General features: G+C 38.1%; 1 protein-coding gene across 4 annotated transcripts in view; it reads right to left on the bottom strand.

The window, feature by feature from the left end:
* EML5 (EMAP like 5) overlaps nucleotides 1-17,848 on the bottom strand; it is a 168,077-nt gene that overhangs the window by 12,580 nt on the left and 137,649 nt on the right. For 3 of the 4 annotated variants that reach the window (XM_040641561.1, XM_040641560.1, XM_040641559.1), the window contains 5 exons: nucleotides 15,174-15,252; nucleotides 13,657-13,786; nucleotides 11,466-11,564; nucleotides 9,188-9,208; nucleotides 356-529 (listed from right to left, as the gene is read on the bottom strand). In XM_040641561.1, coding sequence (XP_040497495.1) covers nucleotides 356-529; nucleotides 9,188-9,208; nucleotides 11,466-11,564; nucleotides 13,657-13,786; nucleotides 15,174-15,252 — 503 coding nt within the window. The remainder of the gene's footprint in view (nucleotides 1-355; nucleotides 530-9,187; nucleotides 9,209-11,465; nucleotides 11,565-13,656; nucleotides 13,787-15,173; nucleotides 15,253-17,848) is intronic. The other variant, XM_040641562.1, reaches the window with a different exon arrangement.

Raw genomic sequence — 17,848 nt, 5'->3', positions numbered from 1 at the left:
GTAATATTCCCCTGATGTTCACTGTCACTTACAATATACTTCATTTCCATTCCTGACTAAGACCCTCCATAAGGGACCAAATACTAATTGGCAGAGAGACCACACAGGGCTTCTTACTGAAAGGAAAGGGCAGCGCATCAAATACAGTATTAGTAACTTTCATTAATTTCTGCTTCGTGAGCTGCTCACTGAGTTTGTACGGTGGGACTTACCAGCGGTAACATCAACTGTGTACTGGATAGGGCTGAAGTGGAAAATGATTTCAATCACCAAGTTAAGGCAAATACTAGAGAATTCATATCACCCTAGTATCCTTATTTTTTTTTTTTTTAATTAAAGGGAAAAAGAACCCTACCTTCCTGCCATCTCCAAATGGTAATAGTATGTTCTGGGTCCAGACCCACAGACAGCAAGAGTTTTCCAGTAGCACTGAAGCTGACCGAACACACTCCCTTTGAATGGTAGCATCTCAGTATGGATAAAGTCTGCTTGTTCACTGCATCCCAGATGTGGATAGAAGGAGCTGTAGCTAAATAAAGATAAAATCCAAAAGTTGTAATATGCCTATTACAAATGTTTCCATTTCTACAGCTGAGGCGTATTTTCTGAAACACGGAAAAGTATCTCCCAAAGAGAGACTGTGTACTTAATACAAAATTGCTCAAAACTAAGACGAAATTTAAAAAAACACAACACCAGACTCAAATAGAAAAAGCTGATGGTTGCCAGAGGGGAGGGTAGCAGAGGATGGACAAGATGGGGGAAAGGGAGTGGGAGATACAGGCTTCCGGGTACGAATAAGCCACTGGGAACACAGGCAGTGGAACCGTGCCAGCATCGCACGCACGGTCAAAGGTGGCAGCCAGACCTGTGGCTGGTGAGCACAGCAGAACGCACAGACTTGTCCAATCACGACGCTGGACACCTGAAACTCATGTCACATTGTGCGTCAACTATATCTCAATTAAAAAATTGTTAAAAAAAAAAAAGCAAAGAAAGAAAAGGAAAGAGGAAGGAAAAGAAAAAAATACAGAATACTTCTTCAGGGAATAGTTCAAATTGTATTTTTGAGAAAATAACAGACAAAATCAGGCAATCACAAGCTTTAAAATAAAAATAATGCATGTTTTAGAAATGTTTTAAAATTTTTTAAAACATTTTATTTATTTGACAGAGAGAAAGAGCACAAGCAGGGGGAGCTGGAGAGGGAGAAGCATGCTCCCTGCTGAGTAGGGGTGGGTGGGCTTGATCCTAGGACTCTGGGATCATGACCTGAGCTGAAGGCAGACGCTTAACTGACAGCCAGTCATTTAGGTGTCCCAGAACATAAGTACTTTTAGTAAAATAATTAAAATACTAAAGTGCATTTGTTTCAAATTACATATCTGCTACAAATATTGTGAAAATAGAGACATTTATTTTCCAAAGAAAACATTCTGATAAATTTAGACATTGTATACCATCTACAATTTATAGGATACAACGATACATCTAACAGTTCTTCAAAGTAATTAAAATATATTAAACCAGGGATCTGAGGTCATTAAATAAAAATTGTTCAAAGATTTATGCAACTGTGAAAAATCAAAACTGCATGGAAACAGACTTAAAAGTGTACCATATAGGGGCGCCTGGGTGGCTCAGTCGGTTAAGCATCTGGCTTTTGATTTCAGCTTGGGTCATGATCTCAGGGTCGTGAGACCAAACCCTGTGCCAGACTCCACACTCAGCACGGAGTCGGCTTGAAACCCTCTCCCTCTGCCCTTCCCCCAGCTTGTGCACACATACATTCTCTCTCCCAAATAAATTAAAAAACAGTTTACCATATAATAAAATAGGGTATTTATGTGTGAAAAACTGAATATAATAAACTTAAGTACTGGACTAAAACTAGAATGTTCCTTATTCAATAGAAGAAAAGGATATGAAGGACTGGCAAACCTAAGTATAGCAGCATCAACAGTAGCCACGGAAACTATGGAAAGAACCCAAATGTCCATGGACTGATGAATGGATAAAGAAGATGTGGTATATACATACAATGGAATATTACTCAGCCAACAAAAAGAATGAAATCTTGCCATTTGCAACACTGTGGATGGAACTAGAGAGTATTATGCTTAGTGAAATGTCAGTCTGAGAAAGACAAATACCATATGACTCCCATGTGGAATTTAAGAAACAAAACAGATGAACATTTGGGAAGGGGGAAAAAAAAAGAGGGAAGCAAACCATAATATAGACTCTTAATGACAGAGAACAAACTGAGGGTTGATGGAGGGGAGGTGGGGGACGGGCTAGATGGGTGATGGGTATTAAGGAGGGTACTTGTTGGAATGGGCACTGGGTGTTACATGTAAGTGATGAATCACTAAATTCTACTCCTGAAACTAGTATTACACTGTATGTTAACTAGAATTTAAATAAAAATTTGAAAAAAAAAGTAAATATATACTATATCAGTCTATAGTTTTTGGCCAGTAATAAATATTATGTAAGTTTTCCATCATATAAAAACGTTTTTACATGTTTACAAAACGCACCTCTCGGCAATCCATATACTTTGCCTAAATGTGATGAGGTAGATAATGGATTTTCAAGAAACATCAGTTTTGTCTCCAAATTTCATGTCACAAATTACAAAGACTTTCATTTATCTAAAATTTAGACAGCAAGTAATCTTAACTAAGTTGAGTTACTGAGCTTTTCAAGCTTTCACAGAAAGTTAAACGAGATGATAAGGAGTGTATACCTGAGATTTACGTTCTAAAACACACAGGTATGACCCTGTCACGGGACTGCTACATATCCACTCTTCTGAACTTCTATCAGTAACAGGATTTAAGCTTTAAATCACTGCAAATTTTCAAGGCCTTTCTGACTTACTGAAGAAAGATTAAATTACGTTAAGTACATTTTATTTTCTCCTATGATTCAAAAATGGTCACTGATGATAGGGGAGTAACACAGATCCTGCTCTCACTCTTCCCCTTCCCATGGGCCACCAGCTAATGGGTACCTATCATGGGCCAGGCCTGTTGCAGGGGACACATCTAGGCCCCACTTCTAGGCAGATGTGTTTTCCCATGAAGTCAGTCAAGCCCTAAGTGACACACACCTCAGAGCTGGCAGAGCCAACAGAGCTGTGCTGTCCTCAGAATCCATTTCTGTTCTTGTTCCTTCCATTACATCAAGCTATCTCTGGAAAATCAATCCCACTTTTTTTTTTTAATATTATTTATTTGAGGGGGGGAGGGGGAACAAGCGGGGGGAGGAGCAGAGGTAGAAGGAGAAGCAGACTCCCTGCTAAGCAGGAAACCTGATATGAGGCTTGATCCCAGACCCTGCCTCCCCTCCCCCCACCAGATCATGACCTAAGCCGAATGTAGATGCTTAACTGACTGAGCCACCCAGGGGCCCTTCCCACTGACTTTTTTTTTTTTAAGATTTTATTTATTTATTTGACAGAGAGAGAGACAGAGACAGCACGCACAAGCAGGGGTCACGACAGAGGGAGAAGCAGACTTCCTGCTGAGCATGGAGCCGGATGTGGGGCTCAATCCCAGGGTCCCGGGATCACGACCTGAGCCAAACGCAGACACCCAACCGAGCCACCCAGGCATCCCTCCCACTGACTTTTTATAAGCATTCTTAAACTCTAAGTCTCTAGTACAGAGATGCCTATAAGGGTCTCTTTCAATTACTGATTGGATCTCATAAGAATCAAAGTAAGGATATTCTTTCTCCGTCCTCTACTTGTCTTTGGTGCAGCATAAAAAAAATATATTTTAAAACAAAATTTTAATATGGGCCATTAAGTGTGCCAACTGTAGTTCACTCTTTAGTTTCTGTAGCAAACGGCTCTTTGCTGCATACCCTCTACCCATTACCTCCCTCCTTAATAAAGCTGTTCTTCTGTGCAGGAATCCATTCCTCCCTTACGTAGAGCAAGTGAGTCAGGGGAAAGACACTGCTTACTCAATTGATTAGTCTAATGCCCTTGTGATAACCTCCCCAGCACCCCCAACCCCTCATGCTCCATTCCCCACTGCCCACCTCCAGCACAGGAATTTAGTTCAGTAACCCTAGATTTAGCCAATCGGCACATGGTATTTCCCAGGTGTCCTCTTAGTACAGGGTTTGCTTTGGGTCTTAAAAGGACTCGACCAGGCTAAAACGAAGGAACCATGAACTTCTAGCTCATGGCTGTGAAAAGAGTTTTTATCCTTTTTCTCACTAAAAGAAAATGAAGAGCATGTAACTCTAACTGGTACTGACAGCCCTTTCTGACCACGAATGCGACCAACCTTGGGGCTAATAAATTTCCTTATTTTCTGTCACAGAGGGCACAGGGAAGACTGCTAAAGTCACTTCATGGACAACTGCCTGCTGTGACAAATGGTAACTATGATGGGGGGTGGGGAGGGACAGAGAGTTCTCTTTGAATACTCCTATCAAAATGTCAAATTTTTAGCACTGTCTTAGATACACTGAGAAAGCTTTGTCAGACAAAAGATGTCCCCTTAGTGTCTACTCAGAAGACATGTATTCAAACAGTAATTATACCACATATTTTCTAATATATATTTACTCTCCCACATTCCAAAGTGACAATTTCAAAATTTTACCCCCCACCTTCTTCACTCCTCACTCTCACCTACTGAAATGAAGAAAATAGAGTTTCCTTATTCCCCCACCCCCATCCCCAAACCCACCAGTCTTCTTGCCTTCCCTTCAGTCCTTATGTCTGTGAATAATTTCTTCCTGCCCAACTGCTTCTCCGGAAGTATTCTCCCATCTCACCGAGCCAGCTGCTCAAGCAAAAAATTAACAGCCTTGGTTCTTTACTTTCTGTCATGCCCTCACATCCAATTCTTCAGAAAGGACCGCTGGCTTTAGCTCCAAAACACATCCCATCTTTGTCTCGTTCTCTCCATTTTTATTCCTACCACCCCAGTGAAAAACGTCTTTTGCTTGGACTACTATAATAGCCTCCTAACTTTCTGATTACATCTCTTTCTGTTCTACATCCGTAATAGTGCAGAGTGACTTTCTCAAAGTATAAATTAGATCACCTCCCTCTCTTGCTTCATGCCCTCCATGATGGAGTCTGCACTTAGCATGCATCCAACACTCCTCTCCGTGATCTGCAAAGCCCTGTGCAAATGATTCCTACCCCCTTCTCCAAGTTCATCTCAGAGGCCTTACTCCTCTATACTGACCTTCCTGTTTCTTGATTTACCTTTAGGGCCTGCACAGGAAAGAGTTAACATAAACGAGCCTGAAGTTATTATCGTTAGAAGGGCCTGCTTGCAAGTGTGTAAGGACTTGACTTTTGAAATGGTCCCTATGTTGATTTAAGGCTGTTTTATCTACCTGGGGTGCTGAACACCTGCCTTCTTCTGGGTATTTCAGTAGTTGTAGCTGGTCTGTGCCTATGTGACCAGCCCCCAATAAGGAGCCTGGACTCTAAGGCTGGAGTGGGCTTCCCTGGACAAATCCCTGCTCCCATGTGCTGCACCTGCTGCTAGTAAAGGTTTGTGGGTGACCCCTGGGGCAGGGTGGTGAGGGAGACGCAGAAAGCCTGTGCCCGTAGCCTCTAGACTCTACCTGGTGTGTCTTTCTCCCTTGCTGATTACTGTCAGAACCTATAGCCGTAACTGCCTCTGGGCCCCGTGATTCCTTCTAGTAAATCACTGAATGTAGGGGTGTTCTTAGGACTCCCAAACCAGACCTCAGCCTGGAGTACCCAACTCATCCTTTGGCTATCATTTTTTTGGTATCATTCTTGGCCCAGCTGAATGTTTCCACCCGTAAGAACACGAATGCCTTGTAGTTTTTATCCTATTACCACCTCAGATCATGTCAATTTTAAAAGTTTACTTATTGATCGCCTGTCTCCCCTGGAGCTGGAGTCTGCAAACTTTTTCTGTATAGGGTCAGAGACAAAACTGGAGATATTATGCAGGTATTTGTGTAATAAGAGAAAACGAATTTCCATACAATTCTTGTTGACGAAATTCACTGAGTAAAATTTTTTTCAATACAGATCTAATGAGAAGAATGAAATTCTTTTTTGGAGATAACATGTCACTGAAGTGAGGTTCCAAGTCAGAGATCTTTATCACTAAAATCAATTGCCAATGTTTGCCTGTGGTAATTTCACACATTTCAACTTTGAAAATGTCTTACGTAGATAGTTACTGACAAATCTGAATATCAGTTCACAAGCACGTGACCTTAATGAGCATATCAGTCACTCGGAAAGCATTTAGAGCATTCTGTTAGGGTCTTGTCTTGATTATCTGGCTTTTAGCATGTATTACATTGCAGAATAATCACCATAAACCGAAGGTTAGGTGGAAGTTCTTCAGTTTCAGTTAAACCAATTTTTAAAATATGGACATTTTCTTTGCATTTGCATCAAGATCTGAAAAGTGCTACTGGAACTGTAGTTTGAGACCAGAAAACACATCTGCTACAAACGGGACTCACTTCTTGTTCTATGTTTGACAGCATGAGAAACATACCATGCAAGCTGGTGTTCCTTGTGATTACAACATTAGCGCTGCCAGTGAGCTTCCTGTAGGTGTAGTAAGTTTCACGGCAATTTTAACTGCAGGTTGTTACTGTGGTTGTAGTTTCCTTGTAATTTCAGGTGGAATTCATTTAGAAACATTATCAAGTCTGCAGCAAAAACTACTTTCCAAGGCCATTCAGCTTTCCATAATAGAGATGGACAGCACTACTTTTCTCAGAAAAATTTCAGTCTTGGCTCTGAGCTCCAAAAACTGCAATAATGCTACTATTGCTAAACCACTGAACTGCTGTGGACAGGGCCGAGTCACGATATTCAGCTTCTATTTCTAACATAAACTCATGGAACTGATGAGGGTTAACTCTATGAAAACAAGTGACATTAACTGTTGACTCTCAAAGACAAACTCAGGTTGTCAATAACACATGATACACTGGAATGTTTTCCACAAACTACCTGATGAATAGCACAGTGAATAGCCATGGGCTTCACACACCTTCGATTTTCACCAGCTTTGTACACTTAACCAACTATCTTTTTCTGCTCCAGCTCCACATATATTTTTACCATCAGTTGTCAAATATCTTAGCAGATTCCACTTTAGGTTGTTCTAAATTAATGTTTTCTTAACTTCTCTGACAATATTATCTTTTGAAGTTGTTCCATGGAGACTACTCTTAGAGGCCAACTCGTCAGTCACTTCAAAGTTGGCACTGATGCCTCAAGTAAGCAACTGGCAACATTTGTTAGTCCATCAAAAGCCAAGGGAAACCATTCAGAATTATTTGCCTTTTTTGGGGTCTTGTTTTTAACTGACTACCGAGGCTGTTCCCAATGTCCTCAACTCTTCCAGCAACAGTTTTTGCCAAAAAGCTAGTAGGTTTTTTTTGTTTTTTTGTTTTTAAAGATTTTTTTTTTTTTTTTTAATGTGACAGAGACAGCCAGCGAGAGAGGGAACACAGCAGGGGAGTGGGAGAGGAAGAAGCAGGCTCATAGCAGAGGAGCCTGATATGGGGCTCGATCCCATAACGCCGGGATCACGCCCTGAGCCGAAGGCAGACGCTTAATGACTGCGCGACCCAGGCGCCGCCCCCCTCCCAAAAAAGCTAGTTTTTAACAACTTTATTTTCTCTGGACACGTGTTTGCTGCAATCAAACATGATTTAATTAACTAACAGTCAGTACACTGCTTCTCTTGACTGACAAATGAGCCATTCAGAAACTCTGGTTGCAGGCTCATTTTATGTATTGTTTTTGTGAAGAAATTCTGTTGTGATGAGATATTCTCACACACACTCTTTTAAATTTTCTAATTTTTCTGACTGTTGGTTTCCTGGGAGCTGGGAATACCGTGATACAGTTTCACGTGAAAATGTTACCATATATTGTATTCTTTTAGCCCAGCTCTAGTGTCACTGCAGGATAAACACAATGTTTTACCATGTAATTTGATAACCACATAATCCACATCTCACTGTGCCTTAAAAGTGTGATCTTCGAAGTCCACTTTCCTTTTTTGCCTTGCTTTGACACGATGGCTATACACTGGTTAAATAACTAAACATAATGTTGGGGTATGGCTCGCAACTCCCCATGTTCTAAGGGCATCGCTGCACTTGGAGTGGGCTGAGCAGCAGTGTGAAGCAATGAGAGGGTCCTGGTCACGTGCGGCCTCTGGTCAGCTACCCCACGCCGCTGTAGCACAAAAGCCGCCACAGACCATACATAACTGAATGAGGCTGGCTATGTCCAAAACTTTATCTATGGATATTGAAATATGAATTTCATATAATTTTCATGTGCTGTGAAATTTTCTTTTGATTTTTCCCAACAGTCTAACTTAGTAAAAACTACACTTAGCTCATGGGCTATAAAAAACAGCTAGTGGGCCAGATTTGGCCCCAGAGCTGAGGTTTGCCAACCCTTACTCTTGAATGTAACTGAAAGAGAGCAAAAACATTGCCTGTTGTGTTGGATAAATTTGTAGTTTAATAGTCGAATCACAAAATCATGCTTTATCCTGGAGGAGAGGGAGGTAGCTACAAATCATGGGGAAATATTTTTGTATCAAGCTGCTATTTTTACTGTATTATACAAACTGAAAATTGAGCTGAAAAAGCCTAGTGAATACCTAAAAACAATGGACACATTATATAGTAGCTTTTTAGAGTCACAAAGCTATGATCAAGATCAATAACAGAAACTTATTTTTAAATCTTAAGTGATCTGTTGATCTAATATGTGCAATAATTGGAATGATATATAAAAATAACAATTAAAAATTTTACTCTTAGGCAATACAATCTATTGATTCATATTTAAGATTAATTTTACTCCCACCTGCACTCTTAGCAGCCATATGATACTGGCAAGTTGATACCTACCATGAAGGATTCTTGCAATGATTGAGTAGGTAATACATACAAAGTGTTTACAATAGTGCTGGCACACTAAAAAGGTCAAAATATATTAGTTTTAAAAATAAGCAATTCTTATTGCAGATAGAGTTCAGTATCGTGACATTAAAATGATATATTTTTTTCATTAAAAAAATCCAAAATAGGCTCAAGTATTGAATTACTCTATAAAAATTTGGGCCATCATTACTAAACAATACAACTAAAACAGAAAATGATGAATTTTCCTTACCTGACATGTCTGCTAAATCACCTACAGTGGAAAAGCAGCAGAAAAATAATTACCCATAAATAACTTAAAAGCAAAATTCATAAAAATTCAATTATCACAGAAAAATTTTTATACAACATAAATCATAAAGTATCATATGCAAAAGGAATTTTACTATGTTAAACTGAATAAACTGTAAAGGAAGCAATTCATTTTATTATACAGATATATTTACATTTCATGTATACGACCTTTTTCAGTCTTGGGATAAAAAGTTTATTTTCTTTGTGTTTAATGAGTTACATGAAATTTTAACAACTTAAAGATAATATGTTGACATTATTTAAATGATATGACTCTTAATTTGGTTTATAAAATGCCCTGTTAATAGACTTCAGTTTTAACGCATCTCTACTTGGCCCTGAGAATCCAAGATTCTCGCCAAGGGAAAAAAAGAAGTTTGAATGTAACTGGCTAAAATACCACAAAAGCAAATACTTCCCCTATGACCTATGCGATTTTTAACAAAGAGAGCCATAAACATTTAGACAGTGCTTTGTAAAGTTTTGCAGGTATTATACAAGCTTGGCAGGCAAAGTAAATACTGACTCTATTCTCTGGGTTCAGAAGAGAAAAAGTCCCTCACTCTTTGGTCTTCTCCTGAGTCTATCTTATACTTCATTAGCCATCAGTAAAAAATTTCTCTATTCTGTGGAAGGGTACAGTGGGGCAAGGCACAGGGCTGCATATATGATCTAAAATTCACCTCTGCACTGCCTGGACTTCGACTTGGAAGGACAGAGATGGGGAGATAATTAGCCATTCCACATTTCCCCACAGCATTGCCTTTCAGAATAAAAGGAACAAATACAAATACCAAACCATTTAGTTGTGCTCCTGAAACTAATATAATGTTATATGTCAATTATATCTCAATAAAAAAAGGGAAAGGAGAAGTCCAAATTTCATGAAAGATTATATTCATGACCACAACATTTCTTAATCAAAAGAGAAAACCACAGCACCAATATGTTAAGCAAAGCTGCTTAAAAAGGGGAGCGAAGGGGAAAGAAAAGAAGGAACAAAGCTGGGAAATGGAAGAACCATATCTTCTAGGATTCTATTCACAGTATGCAAATTCCATTAACATAGAGATTTTGTCTTTTTTTGGTAAGCTGCTTGCATCCCTAGCCTTGTGCATGGTACAGGCTCAATAAGTTTGCTGAATAAATGAATTTAGGTCAACAAACATTAACTGAATAACTACATCCCAGGAGGCACTAAACTAGGCTTTCATGACCAAAATTATAACATCTCATTTTCTGTGCAGAGTAAAAATAAGACTTTAATTTTTAAAAATTTAGTGCAAAAAGGGCCTAGACTCAAGGACTAGAATCTTTTGTATGTAATGCATGAAGTATCAGTCTACTTCTTACAAAAAATAGGAAAATTTACAGAAAGGAGGAATACTAAAGTGGTATAACTGTAGAACTAAGCAACCCAGAGATCAAGTTTTGCACTGATCAATTTAGTATTTGAATGAAAAATGGAGATATTAAAAGCATAAACTATTATACCCAAGAAGAAAAAGACACTTGGAAAGCTGGCTTAGCAACTGAGGCCCACTGAGATCCAAAAAACCCAATGACATCAATCATTTTTACAAAGTACACCAGAGTTAAGTTCTAATTGACCAAATCTATTACGTAGTATTCACAGTGATCACTGATTGGTAGATATGTTCTAAATAGACCTGCTATCTTCTCATCATTTTGCTTGCAAGTTATGTCCTTTGAGTTTTTTAAAGAGTTAAAAGACAGCAAGACGGGTGGTTTTGAAACAATCAATGCCGAAGAAAAGAGAAAGGCAGAAGGATTCATCAGCATGGACACTCGGCTTCTCGCTTCTTTCTAGACCAACCCCAGCTGCCACAGACACTGTGTCCCTACCAGTCTAGTTACTTCTTGGCTCCCCTTATTTACCATTTTCTCCTCAAATTCTTCCTTTCTGCTTAATATGCTATATTAAACCTTTTTCTAATCAGGAATTTCTACCAAGGACTAAGTCTATGTCAATCACCATAAAATAGTTTATTCTTAATTCTGAACTGTCTGCACCAACCAAAGTGAGAGAAAGGTACCTGGAAGCAAGTAATATGGTAAAACTGGGTGTGTGTTTTATATACAAATACATTTTGAATGATACACAAATATATTTTACTTTTTTTCTCTAGGATATTGAATTAATTTGAACAATACAATTACTTAAAATTGTTTCTTTTTAAAATATAGAAACATACCTACTTGGCCAGTTGCCACTATGTTGATAAATTTGGGATGCTGATTTACAGTGAGGCACAGTATATCATCATTATGCTCCTGATAAAAACTCTGAGTCCCTATAAAAAAAAAAAGAATTTGAGAATTAAATCTGAAAACTTTAAGGTATAACAGCTAAATGCATTTATCCAGAACAATAAACTGCTCTGTTTAACTTACTTAATACATATTTTTTGAGCACTGAATGTGTGCACATCATCATAAGGATGGAAAAATGACTCAGAAGTCTTCAAATGGATAGAGACCTGAAAGGCACAAACCATGTAACACAAGGCTAAAGACATTAAGTGCTAAAAGAGAGTTAAAGATCCAAAGGCTATGGAAATTCTTCTTATTGTGGGCATATGGCATTCTTGGACTGACATGACAGACTTTGTTAATGTGAAGGTAAGTGGGGAAGGGCATTTCAGGTAGAGAAATACTTTAAACAAAGGTACAAAAACTGGAAAGTATTAAGTATGCATATATATGGCTCATTGGTTGAAGTGTAAGGTCAAGAAGAAATGTGAGAAATATGGTTGGAAGGGCAAATTGGAAACAGAATGGTAGAGGATTTTGAATGCCAGCCTACTGAACTTTATATTTATTCTGGAGCCAGTGGTACTCAAGAATTTTGATCAAAGAATTCATGTGATTTATCTAGTAGCATTGACAATGAAGAGACCTTAGACATGATCATGTAGGACGTTATAAGGTAGGTTTGTGTAAGTACAATGGAGAGGTGGGAAATGAGGTCAGGATGACAGGTTGTAGGTCGGGTCCAGATTACGGAGGGCCCTCAACACTAGGTCCTCCAAAAATCGAAGCAACAAAACAATTTAACAATGACATTTACCAGATCTAACAGTTTAAAACTTCTCTTTGAAGTGAAATGTGCTTCATATTTCCCAGGGCTCAGAGTTCAGTGAGAACAAACAAGCAATTATATGTGCTACTGGCTAAGTATGAAGATCAGCTAAAAGATCAAAACTTCGTAGACTGTAAACACAGCAGTGTACCCCAAACTGGAGAGAGGACAAATAATGACAAGTGGAGAGGGGTCTCGCTTCCCTTCTGCTTTCTCTCTCTACACCCCATCAGTAGAAAGGTGATTAATTACAAATCAGAAAATTAAAAATAAAGAAAATTGAAAGTATAAACATGAAAGTGTATTTACATATTCCTTTCTAGATTATCTTTTTTTATACTCCATTCTCTTTGAAGGATATGTGAAGCTTCAAAGAGGATCACCTAAGTATTTTTTAAATGATCCAAATTATTAAATTGAAAATCACCACTGATTTCTGTGTGATCTTGGTGAATCTTTTTCTTTAGGAAACCAGAACAGGACTATCACATTAATGATTAATACAGAACAGGCATGGGGGATTAGGACTCGCATATTCCATTCTTTACCTATTCAGAGTGAAGCTTTCAGAGGAAAAAGCCAGAAATGTTTGGACTAAATAATCTCTATTTTACTTCCAACTTTAGACTTTGCGAAGTTTATAATTACATATAAGAAAACAATTCAAAATTAAATAGTGAATATCACTAGTAGGATTACACATCATTGGTCATCAAATGATACGAGAACTTTGTTTTTCAATAATCCAATCAGTTAAATAAACATCAAGAAATATTTTCTCACTATGAATCAAACAAAGCATCACCACAGTAGCCACAGGGAAACAGCTTTCTGAGTATCTTCCTTGGCTTTCCAAGGCCTCAGTAAGAACACTGCCCACTTCACCCCACTCCCCAGCAATCACTCACCCAACATGCTACTTTTAATCACTACCTAGAAGAGACAACCACTAAACCATCCACTAAACCATCCATTTTCGTGTTAAGGTTAGGCGGAAATAAAGTTACAAGTGGTTTCATTATAAAACACAGTTTCAATGTATAGAAAAGCTTCACTTCTAACAGAGACCTATGAGTACTTTGCATTATGAAATGTTTCTCTGCTGTGCATACGCTCTTAAGACTATAAATTTGGTTATTTGAAATATTACTAGAAAATTTAATAGCATGAAATAAATTCTGGACTTACGCAATTTAATTATTTATAGCTTTAACAAAGAAATGTAAGATTATAAATAACAAAAAAGTAAAAAGTAAAAAAAAGTAAAAAAAAAATGTGGGAGATGGAGAATCAGAGTTTCCTACCTGTAGCAACATTGTGCAGAATTCCAACGGACGCAGCGTGATAAATTATATCATCACCATCATTTAAATAGTGAACATTATTCCTACAGTCTCTTCCTCGATAGCCAAAAACAAGCTCCAACACAAGGTCCTATAACAACAACAAAACCATTATACAATTCCTTATCTCTAAACGTTCACCATTATTTTTAATATATAGTACTGGTGTCCTCAGTCACAATGGAGGACACATTTTGATGTTTTACAAACTTCAAATACAAAATTAAGTAGACAAACTTCTCCGTAATGTGCTTTGGGCAGCTAAAACACACACTCTATACTTTTTTACACAGAGTTATAAAAAAGGAAGAGAGAATCACAAGGTCATTTGATTCCAAGAATGTTAGTTGTTAAGAGTTCAAGTGTTGGGGCGCCTGGGTGGCTCAGATGGTTAAGCCTTCAGCTCAAGTCATGATCTCCAGGTCCTGATCAAGCCCCTTGTTGGGCTTCTAGCTCAGCTGGGAATCTGCTTCTGCCTTTCCCCCTGTTTGTGCTCACGCTCTCTCTCAAATGAATAAATAAAATCTTAAAAAAAAAATAAAAGAGTTCATGTGTTAAACACTGAGATACTTCTTGTATCCAAAAGAAGAATATTTTAACTTGCATTGTTAGTAAAAATACGTAACCTGCATATTTAACTCAGGATACATTATGTCCAAGTGCTGTATCTTTGAGAAGCCAAATAGTGTATCAATGCTGGTGCAGAAAACTAAGTACACCATCTCTGATAACTCATGCTAAGGTTCTAGCATGTAATTCTGCCACTGAAAGTGTCCCTTTTCTTTGACCTTGTGGGCTTTGTGGGGTAATGAGTACAACAATCACTGTCCCACAGATTTAGGCCTCATTTTTGACCTGACTGAGCAGTTTGCTTGTGGCTGCTGATCCTGGAATCAAGTGCCTGGGAGAACTTTCTTGCTCAATTATCGTTTCTTTGTTTGAAAGTAGAGCCTTCATTGAACCCTACAGTGAACAGATCACATGGGGTATGAACTTTGACTTATAAATTCAAACCAGTAAAAGTAAAATACTGCCAAGGCACCTGTGCTTCTATAAGCCATAGATCTTTCACATATCTTTATAATTACAAGTTGTCTGAGAGTTCAGGGTATTACTCATGGAAAACTAAAAACAAAACAAAACAAAACAAAAAAACTAATAGAAAATAAAAAGAAACAAAGGGTATCAATCTAAAACTCAGACTTGACAATTAAGCAATCAAAATTTTACCACCAAACAGAAAAGTTTACTCAGGGGCACCTGGCTGGCTCAGTCAGGAAAGCATGTAACTCCATCTTGGGGTTCAAGTCCCACTGGGTGTACAGATTACTTAAAAACAAAATCTTAAAAGATTATTCAATATGTTTATTTTCATAAAACCTAACGACAAGATTTGGCTGTCTTACAAGAAGGGAATGGAATGAATTCTGAATACATTTTAAAGCACAAGTTAACACTGGGGAGGGGGTTCTCCTTACCTCTATTGGTCTCTTTTTCTTGCCAACATTGTTTGTCTGGAGTTTTTCTGGCCTTGGTGGGGCTCTGCTCACGGGAGGCCTGAAATAGGAAAGCAGGAATGAGGAAAGGTATCCATCATCGGGCACCTTCACTGAGCCTCCCTCACCTGCCCACTGGACAGAGCTGTCTGACACGCCTTCACAAAAATGAACCCAGTCTGTGTTCCTCACTAGACCGTGCCCTCTTTATCTTGATATCTTCTAAAGCCAGAAGGCAGAAAGAAGATATTAGAACTTCTATTCACTTTATTTTAACTTCTTTGGTGTATGTTTCATAATGTAAATAACACATTAGCACAAGAGCAGACTGTTTATAGATAAATATACAAACATTAGTTTAACATACTTAAAAACTTCTCGATGGGATGCATTATAACAAAGCCTGGATTACTGCTGTAAAGTGTCTACCACAGTATCTTGCACATGGCAGGTATTCAATACAGTCTTCTTGAATTTTGAAAATATTTCTATGAACTTTCTGTACTGCTGGCAACATGAATTTTGTTTGAATTCAAATTTGTGCTCATTACTTGCTCCTTCAGGCCCTTTACCTTCCCTTCTTCCTGAAGTCTCTAGTGAAGTCCAGTCAAACAAAACATTTTACAGTTACGTAGCATTATAAACCACACGACACTATGTAAAAGGTAATTATATTACTACTATTACCTTCAACTCCTTCTCCTCTTCTCTATTCTCACTACTTACTAAACATTCATCAACTTCACCCAGAGTAGCTCTCACATCTAGCCCCCTCTTCTCTGTTTCCACTACTAGTTCAGGATCTATTTATAAGGTCCCATTAGGTGTACAGAGTTCCCATTTTGAATCATTTAAATGTGGAGCCTGTTGAAATGCCCACGAATAAACTCAACCAAACAGGTGAAGGACTCTGAAAACTATAAAACACTGAAGAAACTGAAGTTGACACAAACAAATGGAAAGACATTCCATATTCAGGGGCTGAAAGCATTAATACTGTTACACTGTTCATGCTACCCAAAGCAATGTACAGATTCAATTGCAATTCTTACCAAAATACCAACAGCATTTTCCACAAAACTAGAATAATACTAAAATTTGTATGGAGCCACAAAAGACCCCAAATAGCCAAAGCAATCTTAAGAAAAACAAGCTGGAGGTATCACAATTACAAATTTCACAATTACAGATTTCAAGCTATATTACAAAGCTACAGTAATCAAAACAATAGGGTACTGGCACAAAAACAGACACCTAGATCAGCGGAAAAGGATAAAGAACCCACAAATAAACCTATGGTTATATGGTCAATTAATCTATGATAAAGGAGGCAAGAATATACAATGGAGAAAAGACAGTTTTTGAATAAATGATGAAGGGAAAACTAGACAGTTACACATAAAAGAACCGGACCAATTTTCAACCATTTTCTTTGCCACCAGCCACAGCAACATTTTTCTAGGTATGTCTCCTAAGCCAAGGGAAACAAAAGCAAAAATAAAACTTTGGGACCACACCAAAATAAAAAGCTTTTGCACAGCAAAAGGAACGATCTACAAAAAAAAAAAAAAAAAAAAAAAAGGCAACTTCCTGAACGGGAGAAGACATTTGCAAATGATACGTCTGATAAGGGGTTAATATCTAAAATATATAAACAGTCTATACAACTCAGCACCAAAAAACAAACAAACCCAATGCAAATAAAAAATGGACAGAGGCTCTGAAAAGACATGATGACATACAGATGGCCAAGAGATACATAAAAAATGTCCAACATCACTAATCTGCAGGGAAATGTAAATCAAAACCCCAATAAGATATCACCTTATACTTGTTAGAATGGCTCAAGTAAAAAAGACAAGAAATAATAAATGTTGGTGAGGATGTGGAAAAAAAGGAATCCTTGGACACTGTCGGTGGGAATGTAAATTAGTACAGCCACTGTGGAAAACAGCATGGAGGCTCCTCAAAAAATTAAAAATAGAAATACCATACGATCCAACAATTCCACTATTGGATATTTAACCCCCTCTAAAAATGAATACACTAATTCAAAAAGATATCTGCACCCCTATGTTTACTGCAGCATTATTTACAATAGCCAAGACATGGAAGCAGCCTGTGTCCAGTGATAGACAAATGGCTAAGGAACACACACACACACACACACACACACACACACACACACACACGACTATTACACAGCCATTAAAAAGGATGAGATCTCGCCATCTGCGACAACGTGGATGGACCTAGAGGGTATTATGCTAAGTGAAATAAGACTAAGAAAAATACCATATGATTTCGAGAAAAAAACCCAAATGAATCAACAAGCAAAAAGCAGAATCAGACCTATAAATAAGAGAACAAACTGATGGTTGCCACAGGGGAGGGGTAGGGATGGGCAAAATAGGTGAAGGGGAGTGGGAGATCAGGCTCCCAGTTACGGGAATAAGTGACAGGAATAAAAGGCACAAGACAAGGAACACAGTGAATGATATTGTAATAGCAACGTGTGGGGCCAGAGAGTAGCTATACTTGTAGTGAGCAGAGAGTAATAGATAAACTTGCCAATCACTATGTTGCATACCTGAAACTAAAGTAACTTTGTGTGCCAACTACACTCAAATTAAAAAAATATATATATGGAGGCTCTT

This window comes from Ursus maritimus, unplaced genomic scaffold (genome assembly GCF_017311325.1).
Source record: "Ursus maritimus isolate PB19 unplaced genomic scaffold, ASM1731132v1 scaffold_25, whole genome shotgun sequence".
NCBI lineage: Eukaryota > Metazoa > Chordata > Mammalia > Carnivora > Ursidae > Ursus > Ursus maritimus.
Note: the sequence above shows the minus strand (reverse complement) of the source record. Positions and strands in the feature narration are given on the sequence as shown.